The sequence below is a fragment of the Acartia tonsa genome, chromosome 9 (genome assembly GCF_053477335.1).
Source record: "Acartia tonsa isolate MP-2025a chromosome 9, ASM5347733v1, whole genome shotgun sequence".
NCBI lineage: Eukaryota > Metazoa > Arthropoda > Copepoda > Calanoida > Acartiidae > Acartia > Acartia tonsa.
Window position 1 is genome coordinate 19,005,842 of NC_137268.1, and position 27,373 is coordinate 19,033,214.

Here is a 27,373-nt window from a genome sequence, read left to right on the forward strand (position 1 = left end):
CAGGGATAGCTATTCTAACAATCAATTCTTTAAAAAAAAATCATGAAACCTTTTAAAGTAAGGTGGAAGTATATGTGTTGTTTTTTTCATGTAATTGAAGCGGGGTGGGTAAGAAGAGGAGGAAAAGGGGAAGGGGGTTGTGGGGAAATGATGTAATAGTTATTTCTCGCATCGTATTATAAATAGCTTTCCGCGGATATAGAATGTACAATTATAAGATTAAAACTAGTTTTTTAGCCCCGAGTTGCCGAAGGCACCGGCTAAAAAAACTGGTTTTAATCTTTTGATTGTACATTTTTATATTCATAGAAAGCTGGATATAATACGATGCTAGACATAGTTTTTTCGTATGGATGAGAACCGGTTCCTATCCACCGGATTCGAATGAATACGAGAAAAATATTTCTTATTGGCAACTGTGAATCCATATACAATTACTTGTATGTTACACTAGTTTTTCGCCTACTCTAATAAATTAGGCCTTCCAGCTGGCTAATATAACATTATCCCCATTAACCTCTTTACCACATCCCCACCCCTCCTACTGTATATACGTACTGCCTAATAAATAAGGTTCATATTTGCAATCTAAATTGACGACAAGTAACTATTATATATGTTTATCTATTTTATGAGTTCAAACTAAGACAAAGAGAAAGCACAAAAAAATACAACCATGTTTTTTTAAATTCTTTCCTTTAAAAGGTAATAACTAGAGTTTATGAAGATGGAGGCTACCGGGGGAATATTATAATTGGACCATAATTAAATGAATAAGTTATCATCATAAGCCTAATTGTACTTTGAAGCCTTGTAGATGACGATCACCACTAGTATTCATCTTTAACTTGACAAAATCAAGTAACACAAGTGCTGGTTGCACACTGCACAGTATCATCAAGATACTCATTTTTTTAGGGACCAAGTTTTTATTAGGAAGATAGCCTGAAACCATTCAAAAATATATATTCACTCGCTATCGATTCCGCGGTTACTGAAATCGTAAGTATCAGAAGGACAGACATACAGTGTAGAGATTTGTATTTTAAAAGAATAGAATAATGAATTTGTAATTTCACAATAGAAATGATTTAAAAATCATCTTTGCTCTTAAATCATCCTTTTCTTGCAATATATTTTCATAACAGAAAAAAATATAGGATGTCTATCCTCCAAACCTTTAATATCTCTAAAAACGGTTTATTTTCAGAGGGCAACCCTTCCTCCTATTAATTCTGTTTTTTGTATCTATTGAATGGTGGCTAGGCTAAAAAATTCACCCTTTAAAGAAAATTTAATATTTTTATTTTTAATTTACTTTGAAGAATAGTATTAATGCAATTAATAGTTACAAACAGTGATCTAAAGGGAAAGGACAATGGCCGATAAATTGAGGTACATCCCAAATGATGATACACAAAATCAAACCTTCTGTAGATCAGGGACAAGGGAAGGCTATTCTGGCAAACAATAGTATAAGGCATTATTTCACCATAATCTAAATTATTCCAGTTTGCAGCTATAGCAACTTTTAGCTTTAGTATGATTGTCAAAGATCAAATTATGATGAAATACTAAATTGATTTTGTCAGGTTTATTGAACACAATTCTACAATAAGCCTATTTGATAAAAATTCTGAAATAGAGAACCATTTATTTCATTTAATAAGCATACAGTTGACTAATTAAATTTTTTTCTTGTTCCTACTTTTTTTTTCATAAATTTGTATCATAAACAATTTTTAAAACAATTGTATGTTTAATGATTATTGAATTATGTACTTTATTTATCTTTGACCCTTATTATATTTTTTGTTTGAGACACCTAGCGGCCAGATTTTAAACTACATATTTAACAAAGCACATTAAATTTTCTTTTCTTTGCTTGCCCAAAAATATTTTAAATCTTTTATTATACAGGATAAATCTTGATGTATGTAAACACAGACAAACTAAAAGAAAAATGGGCATGCAAAAAACATTATCTTTGAAAAGATATCATCGCCATCCTATTGTATAAAGTAGTAAGCGTTTTTTGTCTGTCCTGAAGGGTCTCACAAACTGCTAAACCGATATGGTTCTGATTTAGATTGAAGCTTCTTATAGGTCCTGGGATGGTTTTAAGCTATTTCATTTGTATAAAAAATTCGTTGTGTTGGTTTAAGCTATTTTTCTCCCCTTTCATATCCCTTCAAATATACCTAGATATTAGGTACACAGCCGCTTGTCCTATTATAAAAAGTTATTATTTTTTGTCTGTAGCAAAGGATCTTGCTAACCGCTGAACCGATATGGTCCTCCTTTACAGTAAACCCTCACATAGATCTCGGGATAGTTTTAGGCTATTAGTCTTCCACCTCTTTACCCCTTCGGAGATAAAGTCCCCTAGCAACTAGTCCTATATAATGTATTAAGGGTTTGTTGTCTGAAGCTTAAGATCTCAATAACTACTGAACCAATTACTTTCTCTCTTTGAGAGAATCTTAAAATAGGTCCAGTAATTGTTTCAGGCCATTCTAATTTCAGATTTAAGTCTTAAAATGATTTATTTTTCTGCCTATTTGAATCATAGCCCCTAGAGGCTAGGGGCATAGTGTAAGGGGTAAGGCCACATATGCTTTTAAAAAATATAATACAGACTTAGACAAAACAAACTAACATTTCATTTTGAGTTATACAATATTAATTAAAAGGAATTTAAAATTAATCATATATTTACATATCAATTAAGCAAACTTAACAACAATTAAAAATAATAACAATACATAGGTAGGTAACAATAAATTATAAATGATTACATATATTCATTAAAAGCTTAAATATTTTTTTTCATTTCATGTAATTGCTGACCTTTATAACAAATATCAATGTAGTAAAATAATCTAAATTGTCTTCCTATCTAGCTTAAAACACCCTTTCTTAGAAACCGACCCGAACCAATTTTTCAGTGATAATCCTATAATGCAAGTAAGTCATACTATTGTGTAGAACTGTAATATTCTAAACTAATTACAGCTATAACAAATGGTAAATCAAGGCCTTAAATTCAAGTACTACTGGCTATTTTTTTCGGCCACTAATAAGACATTTTATTTCAATGATATTTGTACCAATCTGCTTGAATGATCTCAAAGATATCTTTTTGGATAATTTTATATTGCTATTGATTCTTCTTAACCTTAATTTGTTTGATCATTTAAAAGCTTAAAGGAAATTGATTTTATAGTATCTATGAGGTCAAATTTAGAAAAGGTTTTATTCAGAGCTTACAATTTAAAAAAGGGGGGGGGGGGATTTATGCAACCCTCTCGTAACCAATTATTAAATGGCACTTAGAATCCAGATTTTGTTACAAAACTTGGCATGAGTATTGTAATCCTTGATAGGTCTATTTTCCCTAAATTGAACAAAAAGTTGGAAAAGTAGCGGCTAACAGCTGGCAGCTTAGCAGTTTAGCCATTTTTTGGCTATTTTTAGGGCAAATCTGTCATGAAACCTATCTCCACATAATACTCTTTGCCGCTCCAAAACGGTTCTAGCCGGTATTTGCTGGTACTAGAGATTTAAAAAATAGTTTTTGGTATCACATGATATAAATCAAAAATATGTTTTAAAAAGTTGATTCCTACGTAATTATGACAGATTTGCCCTAAAAATAGCAAAAAACGTCTATTCAGTTAAGCTGTAACCAATATACATACCAAGTATTAATAAGTTTCGTAGTGAAATTTGGATTCTAAGTGCCATTTAATCATAGATTACAAGATGGTTGCATTAACCCCCCCCCCCTATTTCTAAAGGACCTTGCAAACGTGTTGAGTCTTACTACTTTAAGTACTTTTTTATCGTTATACCCAGGAAGGATTTTCCTCCATAATTTTTCCACTAATCCTTTAATTACCCCTTTCCGCTTTAATTTTGGCCCATGAAAGTTTTCAAATATTTCTTTTGTTCTTCTTACAATTTCTTATGTCTTCATTGGCTGTGCTTAGCTGTCTTTTACTAATTCTCCTAGAACAAATATATAAATTATTTCTTCTAATACACATAAGATAATATATAATATCCTTATACTAAAGTAACAGGATGTTTGTCTGTCTGTGTGTCTGTCTGTGTGTACCGAAGGATCTCGCTAACCACTGAACCGATCGGGTTCTCCTTAACAGGGTAGCTTCTCATAAGTCTCGGGAAGGTTTATAACTATTTTGGGGGAGGGTACCACCACCCTCCCAAGAGAAATGACAAAAAATCGAAATTTTTAAAAATTTAGGGGAGACTTCAACGTCAAATAAGGTGGTATCGTACATAAAAAATTAACTTTAACAAACAAAAACATTTAAAGTGCCACTAGAGGCCTCTAGGGGCGTAGCCGCTAGTAATATAATATAATATAATATAATCATATTTGTTTGTCTAACCATTGACTTTGTATAAGATTCTCTAACTTGTAGATAAAACGTAAAGATTTTAATAATTTATAGCAATAGTCTTAATAAAAAGGGTGTCTTCCACAGAATGTCTAAAATTGATGCAGAATTTATAATAATGTTGAGATAAAGAGCATTAGTAGACATAAGTATCAAATTAGTTTAAGTGGAGGGAAGGAATTAAAGTAAAACATACACGTATTAATCTTACCTAACCCAATCATATTGATCCATCTTGACAATATCAATAGCCTCATGTATAACTTCCTGTTGTAAATCTCTTCTATTTTTCAAGGTCCATCCTTAACAAAGTAATTTTATGAGAACAAATTCAAATATTAACAAGGATAACAACATCCATAAAAGCGAAGCTATGAAATGGAAGGACAAACGAACATTAACACTTGTAGATTGTCAGAACTGAATTAGCAGAATATTAAATGCATCAGCACAAACAATATTTTAAGTAAATTTGTTGCAAAACTGCATAAATATATGATACTGTTTAAGGACATACTTACATTTTTGGGACTTATTTATAGAGATGCTTCGCTTATAACATTGTACCTTGTTGGAATAGGAATCAGTTTTCAAACAATCAGAAGAATCGGATAATTTTAACATACAAAAATTTGTTGTCAAAAAAGTTAAAAATCGACATGTTTAAAATGGACGTACGGACATTCTCGTATTGATTATAGAGTTGCTACGCTTTCTAAATTGTACCTATTTACTACAGGAATCATCACGCAATGTTTGGAATCGATAGGACAATTCTAACCTGTTTAAATTAACTTTGACGTACGCATGGACGGACGGACCGACCCTAATTATAAAAAAGCTTTGCTTTTAAAAAGGCAGTCCCACGAAGTGTATTTAATATCAAATATTTAATATTCATGTGAAGATCAAGGATATTTGGGTATAGTCTCTTTTGTGGTAACACCCCTTAAGGGGCGATTCTTCTTATTTTCAAAGTGGCTTTTCTCCTATTTCTGCAGGGCCAATTGCCTAACCCTGAGGGGCTATCACCTAACCCAATATAACATAGCCTAACCTAAAATAACCTATTTAAAGTCATTTTGAAAATATGAAGAATCGCCTCTTAAGGGGTGTTGCCACGAAAGGGACCCTTCCCGGATATTCCATAGAAAAATGAACTTTTACGCAAGTACGCCAAAAAAATTATGAAAGTAAAAGTTGCCATTTCAGAAAAAAATATTGTAAGAGTATGATTTTCAATAAAAATACTAATATTTTTAAAACTATGAGTTAGATAAGTTTAAATCCATTTCGTGGAAATAAATGTCTGAAACGGTTAAAAAAAATTATCAATAGATAATGTGATAATGTTAGAATAGATCATGTGTATAAATGACGTAGTATGTCTTTTAGTCAATCTGTTTTTATGATTTGAAATTAAATTGACTTAAAACAGTTAACCTTTTGAGGTTAAATAAAATAAACGTAAAATTTAACAATAAAGCCACTTGTCCTTTTGTCTACTTGTTAATATTACCCACACAACATTTGAACATATGATTAAAAACGAAAATATATTAAAATCAAAATATTAGAAAACTTAAAAGGCTGCCTTAAAGCAGTCCGGCTGCTATGGATGTTATATGCTCAAATATGCGCTAGAATGATGGGAAAGTTGACAAAAAGGTGTAGCTTTAATAGTAGATTAGTAAACCTAATTTCCCTCATAGTGTTACGCACTTACAGACGGACTGACGACGAGAATTGGATAGTGGCTTTGCTACTAAAATAAGTAAATTTTATTCCTATCCATTTGAAATAAAACATCCCCTTCAGAACGCCTCTGGTTGGTAAATGTTAATTAAATAGTTACCAGCAATGTAGGTAAGGACATAGTTTCTTGCAATGTCTGAAACTGATTACATCTTACCAAACGTTTCTGAAATTATATTACATAAATAGTATAATTAAAAATCACTTTACTTGATCAAGCTGAAATATCATCAATTTGTTTGCAATGCATTAAATTATCACCTATGATATAAACCGAAACGTGTATTAAAAAATTTAACGAATAACAGGCCATGTTCCGAAATCTGTGTTGTATTTTTTTAGAAGATATATTCACACAAAAATGTAACACGATATATTGGGCATTGTTTTCATAAATAATTATGGAAGAAAAAAATAATTTTATCGTTTAATTAGACCATAAATTGAAAATTCATAAAATCACTATGTTCAATGGATTGTTTGTTTTGATTAATATTCAGCTGTTTTTAAATTTAATAGTGTACACTTTTTTGATGAGGTTTAGCGAACTTATACCCTAAAGTACTTTACTACTAGCCGATTTTTATAAGAGTTGAACCATTCATAATATTAGATACTCATATAGGTTTCGTGATGAAATTGCATAATTTTAATAGAATTGTTGTTCAGAAAGAACTTCCCTTGTCCCTGTCTGTAGATAAAAATTAGTGGTTGAAACGTTTCAACACTCAACTTAATAAACCAACCAATGAAAATTCAAAAGTCCCCAAACTCTCTACATTGTTACAAAGATGAAATTTTAATTCAAGAATTTGAAGCTTTTAATGTAATTGTTGCAGTCACACTATTTTATAATCAGTTTATTCAACGTGTACTTTAACCCAGGGAGGGAGGGGACATTGGGAGGTATATTACACTAGTCTACAAAGTTTTTTTCATAACGTTTTATTATTTGTTGGCTTAGCAACGTGGGGGACTTTTATCAAATTTGATTTGTTTGTTTATTGAGTTGAGTGTCCAAACGTTTCAACTACTTATTGTAATCTACAGAAGGGGTAATTTGTGTATCATAATTGGGGATGTACATCAATTTATGGGCCATTGTCTTTTCCCTTTAGATCCCTGAGTTTAACCACTTGATGTTGTAAGAAATTAATATCTAAATTTTAGAAAGCAATCAAATTTTTTCAATATTTTAAGTACATGTTTTTAATTTTTTTGTTACAAGAACCACACCACCTTTGCCATAAAAAAGTCAAAGAATATTCGTGAATATACTTCTGAAATTATCTAAGACCTCTTATTAATGACCATCTACTATAAGTTACTGCTGAACCGATATGGTTCTTCTTTACAATGAATAGTGGTAATAGTCCAGGGAAGGTTTTCATCTTTTTAGGGAGTGTATATAGCCCCTCCTAAGCCTATAGCCTCTTAAGCAAATATTTGTTAAAAACTTTTTCTTTTTAAAACTTAAATTGAAAATGGGGGGGGGGGGGATCGACTTTCCCTCCTCCCACCTTAAGTGTACCTAGAGGCTTTTAGGAGTTAGGCCGCTAGTTTCGGTAACATAGAATTAAAAACTTTAATAGAAAATCACTTTTATCTAATATTCCAAGCATGAAGCAAAATCAAAGTCCTATTGAAAAGGTTAAAACTTTTAGGTCTTCAAAAACATTTAATGAGTACATTATAAATACTTATATAAAAATTATATATTACATTTAATTTTTAAGTTTATATAAAATTTTTTCCTAATAATTTAATTTTTTAGAATTTAATTTTAATTACAATTTTTTTAAATTTTATTCTTGTCAAAAATTTATATACCTCTAGCTTTTATTTTATACTTTTATCTCAATTGAAATATTGAAATTCTTAATCTTAATTTTTATTTTTCCTTGACATTATTTGAAATGGTCAAGATATTTAATTCTCCGCAATGTACAACTCATGTCCACCCCCTCTTTTCAATTTAAATTGAATTAATGACGCTATAGTTTTAACCTAACCTAATCTATGATTACTCCAGAATTCATTCAAATACTAGTTAAAAGAATTTTAACGTTTTACATTCATTGATAGAAAAGTAAGGTAGTATTTGTTTATCCCATCGAATTATAAACAGCTTCTTGCAGATATAAAAGTGAAAAAATACTGTTAGTTATTTTATGATTTATATTTTGATATTCATTGAAAAATTGTCTTCAATTCGATGCGCTACATGATTTTTCAGTATCTTATCCAAGAATAATCCAGACAACTAACTAGATCTAGTGTTGGGGACCTTTTTCATCTGCTTGCAAATTGCTTTCTGCTCTTTTGTAGCGACTTGGCTGTGTCGTATTTGTGACGCTGTTGGCTTTAAAGACCCAATTGAAAGTCGGCACAGGGTCCACAGGTTGGAGACATACAGTTATTCTAACCCTCCCCCCTCTAATATTTGAACTTTATGTTTTTTTTTAAAGTCTAGTAACAATTTTAATATTATAATATAGAAGACATTCTTCGCTGAAAATAATTGAAGTATGTCTATCATTGATATTATAAAAAATATTTAATTGAATTATTTAAACTTTTTATTTAGATAAGAAGAACACTATATAAGTATTAAAAAATACAAATTTAATATTTGAGATTCAAAAAAATTATGTTGTACACTATTTTTATATCCTAAATCTAATCACCTTTGACTCTTTTTACACATTATATGGTAAATAGTTGGATGAGGTTTTATTTCTGTACTAACAGCTGCGCCCCCTAGAGACCTCGAGGTGCACTTAGAAAGTGCACCTATTAGAAGCTACATTGTAAAGGAGAACAATATCGATACAGCGGTTAGCAAGATCCTTCAGTGTTAACTAAACCCTGGGATTTAGCGATGGGACAATGGATATAAAATCTATTTTTTTGCCTGTCTAAGACTTTGGGCACCTATGGAAGTTTGAAATACTAGGGCACTAGCACATAGAATGCCGCTAAAAAGTTCTTCTCTTAGAAGATAAAGCTTACTCAACTTTATCAACCCAAATACTAGCAGAAAAGTGAATTTATTATTACTTGGATCTTACACATGATTATCATGTACTCTGATGAAGTAAAACTTTTAGAGGGCCAAATAACGATCGCACTATTCCCCCCCCCCCCCAAAAAAAAAATGAAAAAAAAATTAAAGTTTAACTTAAGTAAAGTTCAAAACAATTTCAGCTGTTTCTAACAAAAATGATTTACATCTTAGTATGGATGGGATAAGGCAGAAACACTACTGTGATCGCTGATTTTAAAACTACAAGAGAAATTGTTCTTGCCTGTTTGCCATGAACGTATGTGTTATAAGATTTTTAAAATGAGAAAAACGCTGAAATTCACTATACACCTTCCTTCCTTACCGAAAGCAACTATTGACAAGAAAATTTAACGAAACATGAAAATCGTTGAAAAATGTAAAAAATCGTCAAATGCTACGTTATAGTCAAACTAATAAAAAAATAATTTTTCATTCACTATAGTAAAATTAGAGCAGAGTTTAGAACTTAAACTATCAGTGGCATGAACTATAGTTTAAGCAAGAAGCGGTACCTTAACCCCCACTCCCCAACGCTCCCCCACCTAGCCCTAAAAAAGTTTTTAAAAATTTACATAACCTTAATTTTCTAAGGAACCACTTGATGAACCATGCAGATACTTTGGGCTAAAGCTTTTATGGGTATAAACTAACTTATACAGCTTATGAACGGTTTCCGAGCCCTGGGTTTAAGTTCCAAGTGGTTAGTTAACTAACTGAAACAGGTATTAAATAAATACAAAAAAATGTATTCTAAAAAGGTTAAAGGAAAGAATGGATAGTGAATAGGGTAACCCTGGCCAACCGCTAATAAAAAAATCTAATTTAAATTTTTGTTAATAACTAAAATGATATATAAATTGTTTATAGAATATTTTATAATTGTGCTCTCTTCAACAGGGAAGGAGGGGACATTAGACTGTTTATTGCACTAGTCCCCAAAGTTTATAATAACGTTTATTATTCGCTGGCTTTTCAACTTTGGGGGATTTTATTAAATTCTTACTGGTTGGTTCATTAAGTTAAGCCATCTAAAGTTTCAATTATTAATTGTAAACAGAAGGAGTAATTTTGTGTATCATCAATGGGGACATGCATCAATTTCTATTGTCTTATCTCTGTAGCTCCCTGTCTGTTCTAGCCTATGTAATGCATTGCATTGTGAAAGTTGTTTGTCCAAAAATTCTTACATGAGAAGATTCATTAAAGTTACTTTTTTTCTTTTAAGTATATCTTTTTAGAAATTTTTAGTCAGGTCTTGCCACCTTTGGTCTATATTTGGAGCAATGTAACTTATTTATTTGTTATTAGAATGATTCATATCTTTTAATGTCTGTCCATTATGGGGTTTCATACAAGGAGGGAGGGGACATTGGGCTGTTTATTACACTAGTCCCTAAAACCTTTTAATTGAATTTAGATTGATTGGTTCATTTAGTTGAGTGTCCAAACATTTCAACTAAAGATTGTCATTTTGTTTATCATCATTAGGGATGTACATCAATTTATTGGCCATTGTCTTATCCCTTTAGTTCCCTGGGTTTGAGATTTAACTAAACAGCAACATCTATTTTTAAACTTGTCCCTGTTTAATGTTTGAGCTTTAAAACTTAGTCTGTTGATGATTTACACTCAGAAACATAACAAGAATTGAGTCATAATAAGAAACCATAAATTCATATTTTAAAAATATAAATCTTGGATGTATAAAGAATCCGACCTCTTGCTGATGGATATTGAAATTTAGATTAATCTTTTGACGTGAGGTAAATAGAGTGAGTGTACATAATTCAATCATGCACAATTTATAATGTGGGAGTACGTAGAAGCTGCTGTATGTCAGGTGCATGACTGTTTCACAAATATTACTCTATTTTTTTATTTCTGTATGTTTAATCTAAACACCAAATATCCATATACCTGATTTGTATATCATTAGGAAAAATGAATATATTTACCCTTCTGTTAATTAAAAAAAATTCATGTTTTTTCTTCAATAAATTACCAAAAAAACTCTTTAGAGTTTTAAGCAAAAAACCTAAATTTAATAAATATAAGAGTCAAAAAGATGTTTCCATAATTCTGAGTTAACATTTCTTTGAATTTCATTACTTGTCAGCTTCATCAGCACAAATAATTTTATGGTTGTTTTAGTTTTATTCAAAAAAAAATGTAAATAGTTTAATTCTAATTCATTTTGTCAACCATAAAATCCTCTTTAAAAATGTGAAATCTACGCTTTTAAAATCACACATACAATCAAAACAATAGATTTTCACCCATGATATTGCTATATTTTTCCTGTTTTTACATTTTCCAACCTATTTAATATTAAAGAATAGAACAATTATGAATATACTTATATATTGGAATGAATAGTTATAACAACTACAATGAAAAGATATTCTATTTATAGAAGTAAAAAACAAAATATAAAATAAAATATTTTATACATTACAATTACATGTCATTAGAAAAAAGTTAATTATTACATAATTATTTATCAGGTCTAAGCAACTTATATGTTTTTTATCAGAAAATTTGGAGGATAAAAAAATGAAAATAAAGTAATATAATAAAAGGCTTATTAGTACATTGAGTACAATTTCATGCTAAAAAATATATTTTTTGGAGGATTTTTATTATTTTTTGAACAGGTACAACTCATTTCATATAAGACTTATTCAAGAAGAATAATAATGATTGATGATTCTTAAATGATCATTAGAGGCAGTTTGTATCATATACATATTGCCTTGTATTATTTGATTAAGATATATCAAATGGCAGGTTATACAAAGGGACACAATTAGGAATATTGTAATATAATTCAAAATTAGATAATTCGGGAATAGTCCCTTTCGTAACATCGCCCCATAAGGGGCGATTCGTCGTATTTTTAAAATGGCTTTTTATAGGTTATTTTAGGTTAGGTTAGGTTATATTGGGATAGGTGATTGCCCCACAGGGTTAGGTAATTGGCCCCGCAGGGTTAGCGCCCCCCCTGCAGGGGATAGAAATAGGAGAAAATCTACTGTGAAAAATACGAAGAATCGCCCCATAAGGTGCGATGTTACGAAAGGGACTATACCCGATAATTTAAAACAAAGAAGCTGACTCTTTAATTTTTACATCTTTTAAATTGGTTATAGTTTAAAAATCTTACATGAGCAACCCCTTTGCTTATTTTATTACTGTTGCAATATTTAGCCAATTAAAATAATGATTATAAAATGTGCAATCATTCTTGATACCCACTCAGCTATAAGAGACTCCATCCTATTTTCAGATTTATTGGCAAAACACATTTTATCAAAAAGTAAGATAAATACATATTCAATATATCATTATCATTCATAACAATTTCATTTAAATTTGCTTTGGTTTCTACACATGTGCAGTGATTTTAGTTCCTGAATAAATAACTTTTAGTACAAAGCAAAATTAATGAAAATTGTTTTTTTTAACTAGTTTCTTCAGCCATTTAAAAAATATCAACTTTTCTATAGATCCTTTAAGACAAAAAACGGTCTAAAACCTTTTTTTTATCTTTAAAAAATATTGGTTTGGTATTATTATATAGCTGAATATATTTGAAATAGCTGGAGAAAAAATAATTGAGCATATAAAGCACATTTAATATTCATATTAAAAGTTACATACATGTTAAATATTATTTTCTGTTTGAATTAAAATTTCCTAGATTGAAAAAATATCAAATATATCATATTTTAAATTGTTAAATCAATAAGACTAACTGATTTTTAAAATTTGCTTCTTTATGTAATTAAATTTGATCTAAAAAATATGAAGCAGTGGAAAAATCTAAAAAAATCTAATTATTTTTATTTTTAATTTACTTGTTAAAATTAAATATTAATCTATTTTTATTTTTTTATGAGGGCGTTTTTCAGAAATGACAATTTATATAAAAAATTTAACAGGATTAAGTATTTAAAAAAAAGATAGACAAATATGTGTTTGTTAATAGAAGTCAGAAATTTTTAGCCAAGTAAAATTTTTAAAAACTTATTTGAATATCTTTTTCTAACACTTTTTAATCCTATTTTCACAGATATTTACATATTTAAAAATTTATAAAACATAGTTACCAGATTTGATGATAGCTTGTAGCACAGACAATAATTCTAGGTTATATCATATCAAATGCTTTTTTTGTTTTGTTTACTTCAGTGAAAAGTGGTGCTGTAGTTGTTGTAGTATGTGGTCCAAATCAGGGTTGGCGTAATCTCTTGGAGAGTATTTACTTTTTATCTTCAAAATTTGCCTCTTCATTCGTTGGGAACTCTGTGAGCCTGGGGGTGAAGCCACTTCGCTTCTCCTGAGGTCCAGGCAAGTATTGGTGCAACAAAACTGGTTCCCTGAAAATGAGGTAAAAAGAAATTATAATTCAAGTATTTAAAATATAGCTACCAAATTTTAGTGTAAATATCTTTGTGATAAATGATCTGTTGTCTTTTGTTTTGTTTTTATTCATATATTCAGATTATTAATGTAAGAAGCCATTAAACAAATATGATAATAATATTGAGCTTTAATAATATAGCTCTGGGTAGAAGATCCAAAAACTGCAATTTGTATAAAATTGAACTCCCACTATTCTTGATCCGTCACACTTATGACAGGAACACCCACACTACAAGTCTACATCACCCTTCTCCCAGATTTTTCACAGGGAGGGGACATTGGGCTGTTTATTACACTAGTCAACAACCTTGTGGACTTTTATTGAATTTTTAATGGTTGGTTCACTTAGTTGAGTGTCTAAATGTTTTAACCACTAATTGTAATCAACAAAAGGGACAATTTTGTGTTTCATCATTGGGGATGTACATAATCTATCAGCCATTGTCTTATCCCTTTAGATACCTATTTTCTACGCCTACATGTGATATCTTAATATGTATTATAGAGAAAAAAGTAAGTAGAGGTGCTTATTGGTCATGAAATAGTAATCAACATTGATTTATTATTTATCCCATCCTACATATTTTTACTCTTCCATTTTTCTATACTTTTGATCCATACCCCTTTTTTTCCCATTCTCTCTTTTTCTCTCCGCCCCTAGACATAAATCATTCATTTTATTTGGTCTTACTTTGTGAATATTGCATAAAAAAGTACTACAACATACATATATTAATATGCAATCGAGTTCACTAAGATATGATGACATCATCTTTATATCAGGAATTTTTTTTCTATCGCATCGTATTATAGACAGCTTTCCGCAGATATTAAAATGATAAATTATGAGATGAAAAGGAGTTTTGTTAGACCCTAGGTGCCGAAGGCCTGAGATAACAAAACTGGTATCAATTTATGATTTTATCTTAATATTCGTGAAAATTATCTTTAATATAATGTTATACATGAATTTTCATTATGACTTAGAATCAGTTCTAATCCCTTGGATATTAATCAGTTTTGAAGCCGTACTGAAAATTTTTTCTATGAATAAAAACTCTTTAAAAATTGAATGAAAGATTACTATTGAAACAGAAAAAAAAATACTTGAAAAATATGTAACAAACTAGAAATCTTTAATTTGATTCAAAAACTAAACTACCTGTAAACACAACTGCATCCAATATTTATTGTAATATTTCGAACAGCTCTGAAAAAAAAACAATCATAATAATGCTATAACATTATTTTTAGAAAAACAACCTTTTAAGTTTTATGATATTTCCTTGAGGAAATATAATGTCATGGAATTTACAAAAGTTGATATACTGTGACCAAAAGGTAACCAAAACCAATTTATTATACGAATGGAACCTATTTACATCACGAAAATTTTTACAATAAGTCAAATTATAACCAGCTTCCGAAAAATATTTTCTACACATTTCAATTGAAATGTAAAAATTTTTAGAGAGAGACAGAGGGGACAATTGGCTGTTTACTATACTAGTCCCCAAAGTTTCATAAAAACGTTTTCTTATTATATCAATTTATCGGCCATTGTCTTATCCCTTTATATCCCTGAAAATTTTACCTTAGCCTCCATTCAGTTCCCTCAATAGTTTCCACAGGTTCTGTGTGTGCCACCAACATCTTCGCCTAAAAATTATCGGGAATATTAACACAACAGAGCAGAAAAAAATTGCAAGCAGACGAAAAAGGCCCCCAACAGAGGGATCCAGCCAGTTGTCTGGTTTTACATCTTTATTTTGAGATTAATTTTGTAGTCAAAATGTTTTTTTTTCCTTTCAATGCATCATTAGATTTTAAGTAGATTTTTAATAAATAGGTTTTATAATTCTAATTTTCTTTATTTTTGCAATAAAATTAATAATGTCAAAAACTCTTATAAATTTAATAAGAAAAAAATAATGGTTTAATACATTACATCAAACAACTTTCGCTTTAATAATAACATCATAAAAAAGCATTTTAAAATCAAAATTATAACAAGAAATAACAAAAGTCAATAGCTATTTTGCATAAAAAATTCATCTATAAAATGATAAATCTATTGTTGTAAAACTTAAAAGTTTACCCTCAGAAAATGGAAAAAGAATATGACTCAAATAATAAAATATCATTCAATAATAAATTTAATGATGTAAGAATTATACGTCAGGAGAAAGTAAAATTCTTACTTTTTTAAAATAGAAAAAGAAATACTTATGTCAAAAGCCTTCTTCAAATCCAAATTATTGCTTTTAAATCATTAATGTCGATAGCTCTGATATTTTATAAATTTTCATTCATATTGCAATAAAATTCTGAACAAATCAATCCCTAAAAACTCATTTTTTTCTTTTCTAGACTGGAAAAGGTAATTTTTATGCCAAAAGCCGCCAAAAAATGAAAAGTTCACCTTCATTTGTTTGCAAGTATAGTACGGAGAACCACCGCATGAGGCGCCAGAGTTGTGACACAAAACTTCTGTGATGGTTTCTGAATATAGAAATTGTACACATTACCTTCTACAAGTTTTATAATTCATTTAATATCTAGTTTATTGTCACTCTAAATGCATCATATTTAAAATTAGCGGATTATTTCAAATTTTAAAATTCCTCTAAATATAAAATTTTATTTGTGGATAAAAAATTAAAGAAAGCAATCCAAAATACAAGAAATTATTAACTTTAAGTAATGACATTTTTTTCCTAATTTATAATTGATTTGAAAATTTAATCACCTGGTATTCTTTTAGGTATAGTATTCAATCTGAGAGACCAAGTACAATGTGCCCCGACCACCACGTGGGCCAGTGGCATAAAATGTTTGGCCACTCCAAAGCCCTGGTACATCTCCTGGTGGTGAGATTGTGCACTACTCTGACCCCCTGAACCACTGTCAGGAACCTGCAAACAAATTTCTATTGATAAATGATGTATTTTGGTAGTTTCCTAAATCAATGTAATTGAATTGGTCATCCTATTGTATAAAGTAATAGGGTTATATTTGTCTGTCCATGAGTATCCCAATGACCACTAAACCATTTAAGAGATGCTTAACATAGATCTGTGGAATTGGATGGTTTATGGCTATTTTGATTACACATTAAAGTCTTAGGATTGTTTAAGGCAAATTTCTTTGAAAATTTTTGTTGCTAGTGCCGTAGCAAATTTTTTTTCATTATGATCTATCTTTTTACTTATTTATTACTTAAAATTTTGTTTTTTTTCTATGTGTTGGTCTTTCTATTTGAATGCATTTTTATCATGTTTATTGTGTTTGTTCAGTCAAACAAAATTCTATCAAGTAACTGTCTTTCTATCTTTTAACATATCAGTCAATTTCATTATCTAATGAATTAACTGTCAAAAAGAGATGGGACAATGGTCCCCAAATTTTTATAATAACGTTTCCTTATTCTTCGACTTAAAAACTTGGGGGACTTTTTTATTTTTTTATTGGTTGGTTTATTTGTTTTAATGTTCAAACGTTTCAACCACTAACTTTGCGTTACAAAAGGGGTAATTTTGTGTATCATCATTTGGAGATGAACAATCTATCGGCCATGTCTTATCCCTTTAGATCCCTGATTGACTATACCTGTTCTGGACTGCCAGAAACTGTTAATATAGAAGCATGAATAAGAATAAGAAGTGGCAGAGAGTTCAAGAAAACTGGTTTCATTACACCCATAGATGATCTGAAAACAAACAAAATAATTAGTAAAACTAAGGAATAAATTTTTAACTAAATCTTGACTCCATTGTTAACTTAATTATTTGAATTTAACTCAGAGAGAGAGGGGATACTGGGCTGTTTATTACACTTGTCCCCAAAGTTCTATAATAACGTTTTCTTATTCTTGTCTTAACAACTTTGGAACTTTTAATTGTATTTGATTGGTTTGTTTATTAAGTTGAGTGTCCAAACGTTTCAACCACTTATTGTAATCTACAGAAGGGGTAATTTTGTGTATTAATTTTGGGGATGTATATTGTACATCGATCATTTTCTTATCCCTTTAAACCCACGAGTTAAATAGTTATGATTTTATCTTCGGATATCAGAATTTTTTTTTAAATCATGAAATCAGTTTTTTAATTACTTCCATTAAAATGAGCTATAAAGCTTTAGAAATTTTAAATAATAACCTATTTTAGAGATTAATTTAGTAAATGTAAATGTTAAAATACATTTAAAATTAACTGGATCAGTTATCACTCCAACATTAATTCAATTAAGAATAAGAATATACTTATATTTAAATAGAAGAATAAAATTATTTCATTATATTTAGGAAGAAAATTAGCTAAACTGAATTTAAATACAATATCTGACTTAAACAATTTGCAAATAAAGTTTATAATAAATCTATAATTATTGAGAATCATTAATTAGAGTATTTTTTATAATGTGAATAAATCATAAAACCCTAAAAATAAGCAAATAATAAAGTGTTTTTATCCTAATGTATTTTTAATTTATTTTTCATCTTTTTTAAAGGTGTAAAAATAAATTTACTCCTGAGGTGGATTCTTAAAAAAAATTTGCCAACTAATTTACTTAGTGGGGCAAAATTGTTTTCGTGAAAAATCCACCAAAATCACATTAAAAATCTACAAAAATGAAACAAAATCATAGAAGGGTTATCAACATATGATTTTGTTTTATTTTTGTAAATTTTTAATGTGATTTTGGTGGATTTTTCACGAAAACAATTTTGCCTCACTAAGCGATTAGTGGGGCAAACATTTTTAAGAATCCACCTCTGAATAAACAAATATAGGTAAACAAATTGATTATTCAAAATAAAAATCTAGTAAACTCAATATTGTTCTAAAAAGTAATACCCAGAGAGAGAGAGGGGATGGTTGTTATGGTTGTTTACAACAATAGTCCCCAAAGTTTTATCATAACTTTTTCTCATTCGCTGGTTTAACAACATTGGGGGACTTCAGTGAATTTTGATTGGATTATTTGTTAAGTTGATTGTTCAAACGTTTCAACAACTAATTTTAATCTACAAAAGGGGTAATTTTGTGTTCATCATTGGGGATTTACATCAATTTATCAGCAATTGTCTTATCCCTTTAGATCCCTGAGTAATCTAGTAAACTCAAGATTGTTCTAAAAAAAAATATACCCAAAACGCCCACATTGTTCCGTTTATAAACAAACATCTTTAACGCTTCATCTTTTATTTTTGTAAGAAATATATTTAGATATTTTGATTTATTTGGGGAATATACAAACTTATTATAATTATTATAAAATTTCAAATTAAAATAATTAAGATTATGCTATTCAATTTTCTGTTTTGCGATGTTCCATTGATTTTATATGCATTTTAATAGTCATTATTCCTCTGTAATATTTTAAAACCTTGGTCTTTGGGCTATTGAAAAATGTCACATTCAATAACCCAATCTGCAAATAAATTAGTTTTTAAAATGTAATGAAATCTTTGAAGATTTATTTTTCCAAGTGCAGATTGAATTTAAAACAAGTTTTAAAGAAAATGATTAAAAGATGGCTTTTAAATGAAAATAAGATTAATTATCACTATAAAATAGATTCAAGTTTAGTAAAAATGATTTTCAATTAGATTTATTTTCTACAAAAAGATCATAGTTTTGAAAATCATTATCATTAAAATTAACGTAAGCTTTCCTATCAAGTTTATTTGAGAGAAAAAAATTATAAAACTTATGTTTTGTTTTTATTAACAGTCAAAAGAAAAAATTTGAAAAATATTTTTTTTTATAAATTTATGGTTTGTTAAAAAATATTTCTACTTTTGAATTGAAGGAAAAGAATAAGTTGATTTACATACATATGTAATATTTATTGAGAATTTATTCAAACATAATTTTATTTTCAAGTATCATTATAAGTACATTTTTTATTAATGAAATTCATAAGAGGCTCTTAAGTCAATGAATAAAGGTTGAGTTTTAGTTCGTGTCATTTAACTCGTAACTTATAATTTCCTTTGTGGGAAATTAAAAATTTGATCAAACTAGATGAGGGAGGTTAAGAATCTGGAAAAATCTGAAATCTGGGAAAATCTGGATTTTGTTATTCTTGTTATCCATTCATCTGGCGTTTTGTTTTGATTGTAAATATTTGTTGAGACTGGGAAAGATCATGGATGGAGGACTGTTTATTATACTAGTCCCCAAAATTTTTTGTTGACGTTTTCTTATTTATTAACTTAACAACTTTGGGGACTTTTATTGGATTTTAATTGGTTGATTCATTGAGTTGAAAGTCCAAACGTTTCAAGCATTATTTATAATCTTCAGGAGGGTAATTTTTTATATTATAATTGGGGATGTACTTTAATTTATTAGCCTTTGTCTTATCCCTTTAGATTCCTGAGGAAAGATACCTTACAGGACAGAGTATTTTAAGAACATATCAGTTAAACTCAGTGGCAGCGTGTTAACAAAAAATTCCAATTATTTTTGCCGACTAATTGAAACTTATAACAAGGATGACAACATCCATAAAAGCGAAGCACTGAAACGGTAGGACAAACGGACATTAACACTTGTATAGTGTCATAACTGAATAATCAGAATATAAATGTATGAGAGTCGAAGTAAAATTGGAAGTAAATTTGTTGAAAAACTGCTTGATACAGGATAATGTTTATGGACACATTTATAAAGCCAGATTAGGACTAGTATTTTTTTAGATCGATATTTAGCTTCAGACAAAAAAATTTGTCCTATTATATCATATTATCAAGCAGATAAAGCTCTTCTAATAATGATAAATAATTGTATGTTGATAAAATTGGAGTACCGCAGTTTAACAGAAAGAGGGCTATTCAAGTGTAAGTAAACAGAAAGTACGCAAACTTTAATATCGAAAATCATTTCAGTATTAAGTCACTTTAGGAAATTAAAATTTATTAAACCGAAAAATGAGTTTTCAAATATAATTGGAAATAATGTTTTATTTATTTCCTGCTATATGTTAAACCTGTTAGTCTGTGTATTGGCCTATCATTTTCACTTGTAAGGTATGACGTCATTATGCACTGTAAAAAAAATTCAAGTAATATGCTTTTAAAGAAACCCTAATGATTATTTAATAAAAGATACAATAGAAGGAATAAGCTATAAATCCATATCTTTAAGATAAGTTATACTATACATAAGATTTAGAAAATCAATGAAAATATGCCAAGAAAATGTTGTTTTACATTGAGAGAGGGGATATTGGGTTGTATATAACACTAGTCCCCAAAGTTTTATATTATCGTTTTTTATTCGTTGGCTTAACAACTTTGGGGACTTTTATTGAATATGATTGGTTTGGTCATTAAGTTAAATATCCAAGCATTTCAACCACTAATTTTATTCTACAGAAAGGGTAATTTTGTCTATCATCATTAGAAATGTATATCAATTTATCGGCCATTGTCTTATCCATTTAGATCCCTTGTTGCTTTAACTGGCAAGTGAAAATAGGTATATTTAATGTCAGCTTGACTTTTACAAAACGTTTGATAGCATTTTAAAACTTTTTTTTACCACTAAGATTTTTAGAAATAATGAAAAAAACATGAATTATCAAATGATATAATCATGAATTAAGAAATAAAGTACTATTTGTATTTTACATTACTGTTATTTAATATGAACTAATTATATGTGCTTAACCCTGGTTTAATTAAAAATAATCCCAGAATTTAGTGTTAATACTTTTAACAGTACAGTTATTGATTTTTAGGCTGTCGTTAAACTTGATTTAGAGATATTTTAAATAAAATATTTTTTTTGTAATTTTAAAGCAAATTGAAGTTAATACATGTTTTAATTTATGCCTGTATTAACTCCATCTTAACTTGCAAAGAAAGAAATTTACCAATTTTGTAATAACTTGAAATATATTAATAAATGATTATAATAATTTGATATTTTAAATCAATATTCTCTATTTATAGAAGCTCTCTTAGGCAAATTAAATTTAACCCTTACAGATCGGGGGGGGGGGCTCAAAGAGCCCCCCCCTCTAGTTTTTTCAATCTCATTTTTTTTGTAGGTAAGATGAAGAGCTGTAACTTCATGACTTTTTAAGTTTAGTAATTATACGTCGGCAAGAGTTGATTTTTTTAGGATATCTGGTCTGTGTCGGTCGTGGTGTCCGGTCAAAGTCGGTTGGGTAGCAAAAAAAATTTGAAAAAATTCTAAATAAATCTTAATTTCTACATTATGACTTTTGTGTATAAGGTAGAAACCTAAAAATTTTTGGTGAATACTTAGATATCAATGACCTTCTGAGAAAAGTGGTGTTATGACCGTTTGACCGCTCCCTGACCGACTTTATGACCGATTTTTGTCCGGCTTTTACTACATACATATATCATGAATATCGTGGCTTCTATTACAGCTAGAGACCTATAATTTTTTTTGGTAAATCCTTGAGCAATAATAAACAGATAGAAATATTAATTTGCGCCGCCAACCGCCGTTATACCGCCGTAACCGCCGAAAATGGCGGTTTCCGTTATTTGCCGTTTTTCGGCGATGATCAGAAAAAGTAATTTTTTTGTTATGAAAAATAAAAGTTCGTCCTAAAATTTGGTCATCCTAGCTGCAAAATTGGCCGCTCTACAGCTGTTTTAAAATTTAGCGGCTGGCCGCTAAAAAGCGGCTAAGGAGCGGTCTGACTGCTATGAAAAGAAAAAGTAATTTTCTCTAAAAATACACATGAACCACCAGAAAAAAATTTTACGTCTTTATCTGTACCAGGAGCCGAGATAGAGGGGGGGGCTCAAAGAGCCCCCCCCCCCCCCCGATCTATTAAGGTGGGAATTGGGGCCCGATCTGTAAGGGTTAATGTGTTTTTAAAATTGCCTACATATAAAATAATATAAAGTAAAAAAAGCAATTATTTCGATAACTTATTTATAGAAGCTCCCATAAGAAAATTAAATTTAATGTGTTCTTAAAAAGCAATTATTTTGATAACTTATGAAAAAGGTTTCATTTTTGAAGAAAGTTTTCTTGAAATTCACTTTATTCAGAGCTAATTCTAGGAAGTTGAAACTGTTTGGGAGGCAGAATTTTAATTTTAATTGTAGTCATGAATAAGTGAAAAAATACATGAATGAAAAAAATGAATGTTATCGTTACCTATCAATGTTAACTTAGAATAAATTGATTGTTGATTCAGTTTTTAGTAACATATATGATATATTATCCTATTCTATGTAGTAGTACGTTTTATTTATGTCTGTTAAGATCTAGTAAACAGCTGGACTGATATTTTCAGTGAAGATTTTATCAGTAAAATATTGGCTTTAAGTAGTCTTTACCCACCTTATGAGATATAATTAACAAAATATTAAAGCCTCTAAAAGCTATCTAGGCAATGTCAAAACTTAAAGGTTAGCAAATAATGAAATATTACTATTCCTTGCTTAAAATCATGAATAAAAGTTGACAAATTTAATATCTATCTGTCCAAATTCAAATTCCACTTTTATATTAAAGTATTAGGAAGTTGAGTTTGGTAACAAATATTAAAGTACTAATTTACAGGGATCTAAAGAGATAAGACAATGGCATATAAATTTATACACATCCCCTATGATGATACATAAACTTACCCCTTCTGTAGATTTCAATTAGTGATTGAAACGTTTGGACACTCAACTCATTACAACAACCAATACAAAATCAATAGAGGCCCCAAAGTTGTTAAGCCAACAAATAAGAAAACATTTTTATATAACTTTGAGGACTAGTGTAATAAACAGCCAAATGTCCCCTAACTCTCTGAATAATATATATCTTAACTTTTAAAATTATAGATTTTTAAAAACGCAAGAGCAAATATTTCTTTAAATAATATTAATTGAAAGGACAATAAATACAGTTTTCTGCATATTTAGAGCCATCTTTTAGATGGGTCAGGCCCTTTTTTTAGTTTGAATCACTTTGACAGCATTAGTTTCATTTTTTTGATAAGTTAATGTTGTTTTTACTTTATAAGAACGTTTTACTCTAATATCTTTAAATAAATAATGTAAAAAATAGATATCCTTTTTCTTTTTTCTTTTTTTTGGCAGCTAGAAATACAATTTAAGTCATCTTTAAAAATAATTAAATTCCTCTTTAATCTTTAAAACAATCTTTTAAAAAATTAAACTTATTATCCCCTATTTTCAAACTTTTATCTGTTAAAAGTAGCTAAGGTAAAAAAGGAATCTAAATTTGATGTGTTGAAAGTAATAATATTTTTTACCACATACTTTATTCAAAAAAAAATTAAGGTTATTTGACCGAGAGGTTTTATTCAAATTAGAATATAGGCATGATTTTACCTCAAACGAGCGGGGATGCTATACATAACATACAAACGCCAGGTCCAACAACCCAGGATAACTAAGGGGAGCCAAATGTCTCCTTTTCTGTCCAAACACCCAGGGTATTAAGTTAAGTAACACCCAATAAACAACCAACTCTTTGATTGCACGACCTTTGTCTTAGAAGTCCTAACTGTGCATGGTAATGAGTTGCAGCTGTTATAATTCCCCCTACTCTAACTATCAATGTCGCGCAACTGACATAGTAGCATTAGGAACAATTTCTAATGCCTTTAGCTATGTTTTATCTTTTTCAAACTGCAAGATTAAAAATTTTATTTGATGACAGCGCACAACATTTAACACCAATAACAATAATAAAATAAATAACAAACCTATAAATATTGATGTGTCCGTACATATGTGTTAATGTGATTGATTGATTTGTTGGGTTTGTGTGTGTCAGGGGAAGCTTTATTGCCTTTTTCTTTAAATGGCAGATATTTTTATTAATTCAACTTTTTAAAAATGATGTGTTACAAGCAAAGGTTTGGAGCGCGGACTGATTTGATCAACAGTCAACCAACACAATTTATAACATTAACTCTTTACTCCTTCTTTAACATATGTCTCTTTTTTTTCTCTACCTTGCCTTTATCTCTTTCTCTCTCTCTCTCTCTCTCTCTCTCTCTCTCTCTTCTCTCTCTTTCTTTCTTTCTCTCTCTGTCCTTTCTTAAGGCACAATTTTCTTCCTCTTTCTCTGTATTTTCTTAGGCTCTCTAGCATTTGCTTTAAGACCTCCCCCGCTCCCCTCTCTCTCTCTCTCTCTCTCTCTCTCTCTCTCTCTCTCTCTCTCTCTCTCTCTCTCTCTCTCTCTCTCTCTCTCTCCCTCTCTCTCTTTCTCTTTCTCTCTCTCTCCCATGTGCTCTATGGATATTTCTCTTTCTATCCTACCTCCCTCTCTTTAAATCAAGCAACCAACAATTCTTGGATTGGTTTATTTTTTAATGTTTAGAGGGCGGGGTGGGGGGCTAGAGGCCTAAACTGTGTATTAGTGAACCGAACTGTATTTTAACTTTTAACACCTTACACTATAGTTTTCTCGAAGAATGTCTTTTCTTTTGGCTACCTTCCCCTTTTCTTTCAGGTTTCTTTTGATTTACATTTTCTCTCATTGTTTATCCACCCCCACGCGTTTTAAGATAAGCAAAAAATAAATAGAAATGTTATTTTAAACAATTCTTAGAAAACGTTTGGGCGAAAAATCTTAAAGCTGTATCTATAACTAGCGGCTACGCCCCTAGAGGCCTCTAGGGGCACTTGAGGAGGAGAGAGTCGAATTTGATAATTCAATTTCTTATTTTAGATTTGAAAAGAAAAAGTTAAAAAAAATTTACGTTTGACGTTTATTTTTCGTTGAACTCTCTTTCTAAAATTGGTAAATTTTTTAAAAATTTAATTTCTCTAGGGAGGGTGGTGGTACCCTCCCCCAAAATAGTTATAAACCTTTCCGGGACATATGAGAATCTACCCTGTTAAGGAGAACCCAATCGGTTCAGCGGTTAGCGAGATCCTTCGGTACACACAGACAAACATCCTGTTACTTTAGTATAAGGATTATTTTCACTAACAAAAGCTTAAATTCTCTCAGAAAATTATACATTTATAATGATATATAATTACAAAAAATCTAAATCTATTTGACCATAGGTAATAAATTGAGATTAAAAAAGGTAGTATAACCAAGTCATTATAGAGTTGTTACACTTAATTAATGTCTGTCGCTTTAAAGATGAATAAACTAATGTGTAGTTTTTAGATTAATGCCGGGCGTTTAAAATCAATAGAACAATTCTTAATAGTAATATAATGTGCAAATGGCTAACCAATAAACCAAGTTGAAGAATCAGCAGTTCTTCCTTTAGTCAAAACTAATAGAAGCTTTGCTTTTACTTTAACAACTCACGTAAAATAGTTAAAATCATCATATTTGTAATCTTTATTTTTTGTTGTGAATTCTCTATAAAATAATTATTGTAATTAGATTTAATATACACATTTATTGTGGCACAGCTACTATATAACTAAGAATAGTGCAAATTTTCATCTGTATAGAGTAAATACTCTACATACGCTTTCAGTAGAGAAACACTAGAAGCTTTTTACATTGCCCATAAAAATGAAGTCATACTGGCCTACCATTGGTCAATTAAAATGTATACTGTATACTCATTGGTAATTTAGTCTGTGTATTAACCTATCATTAGTAATTTGTATTGTATATACCTACACTAAATATATTGTTAAAACGTTGTTTTTTCCAAATATTTTTGGGCACTTGAGGAGAGGAAAGTCGAATTTTATAACCCAATTTATTATTTTAGATTTTAAAAGAAAATTTGAAGAAAAAAATTTTTAGGGGGGAAGGGAAAGGGTGCCCCCTCCCCCCATTTTTAATTTTAGTTTTAAACAATTTAGAAAAAATTTTTTGAAGGGGGATTTTTTTCTAGGGGTTATTTCTCTTGGGAGGGTGGTGGTATATTTTAAAGTTAGTATGTTTTTCAACCTATTTTTAAAAAAATTACACTATTCTAAGACATGAAGATATATTTCGATTTTAGCAATCATTTTCAATTCATTTTGTCTAAAAAATATAGGCATGAGACATTAGATAACAGCAAATATGTTCAAAGATATTAAATATACATTTATATAGAACAATGTCACAAATTATTTTGAATCTTAGGTATCACCATAAAATACAGATGACTACTGATACCCTTCTTCAAAATAGTTATAAACCTTCCCAAGACCTATGAGAAGCTACCCTGTTAAGGAGAACCCAATCGGTTCAGTGATTAGCGAGATCCTTCGGTACAAACACACAGACACACAAACACACAGACATTCTGTTACTTTAGTATAAGGATTATATGATCAGTACTACGCTGTTTAGAAGCAGCTTATAGTGCCTACTAACAATAAAATGACCAATGATAGGCCAGTATACATTTTACCATTGTAAATTGGTCATTTGTATTGTATGACGTCATTTTTATTAGGCACTATAAGCTGCTTCCGCTACTTATGTAAGAAATTATCCTTCGATTGTTGTACAGGCATCATTAAAATCGGTTTCAGATTTCATTTCTATTAATTTTGATTATTATATTTGACAATAATAGTTGAATATTTTATTGTTTGTGTGTTAGTTTATTATTAAGATTATATAATCAGTGATTATTTATTAGTCTATTTATCAAATAGATATGCAAAATAGTTTATAACTATTGATTTACAGTTTTTGAAAGCAGTGCATTGGTCATAAGCGAGTTTTAGACTGTTTTGTGGAAAAAGTTTAATGCT

The 27,373-nt window shown here is 29.6% G+C and overlaps 2 protein-coding genes across 2 annotated transcripts in view; both read right to left on the reverse strand.

Moving 5' to 3' along the window:
• The window catches only part of LOC145328400 (uncharacterized), a 195,123-nt gene that overhangs the window by 106,743 nt on the left and 61,007 nt on the right, over positions 1-27,373 (reverse strand). The gene's annotated exons all lie outside the window — the stretch shown is intronic.
• On the reverse strand, positions 11,596-24,617 carry LOC145328403 (uncharacterized). Its single transcript, XM_080172042.1, has 7 exons — positions 24,403-24,617; positions 17,284-17,383; positions 16,424-16,589; positions 16,097-16,176; positions 15,269-15,333; positions 14,837-14,884; positions 11,596-13,628 (listed from the first exon to the last, which is right to left on the reverse strand). Exons 1-7 carry the CDS (start codon positions 24,426-24,428, stop codon positions 13,511-13,513), a joined length of 603 nt encoding a protein of 200 aa, XP_080028168.1. The 5' UTR covers positions 24,429-24,617; the 3' UTR covers positions 11,596-13,510.

Bases quoted from the DNA above. Each gene is read 5' to 3' on its own strand.
- LOC145328403 (XM_080172042.1), bottom strand. From the start codon at position 24,428: ATGTACGGACACATCAATATTTATAG. The intron at 16,177-16,423 runs GTGATTAAATTT...TTCTATATTCAG, and splicing joins TATACCTAAAAGAATACCAG to AAACCATCACAGAAGTTTTG. The intron at 13,629-14,836 runs GTAGTTTAGTTT...CCTCATTTTCAG, and splicing joins GGATGCAGTTGTGTTTACAG to GGAACCAGTTTTGTTGCACC.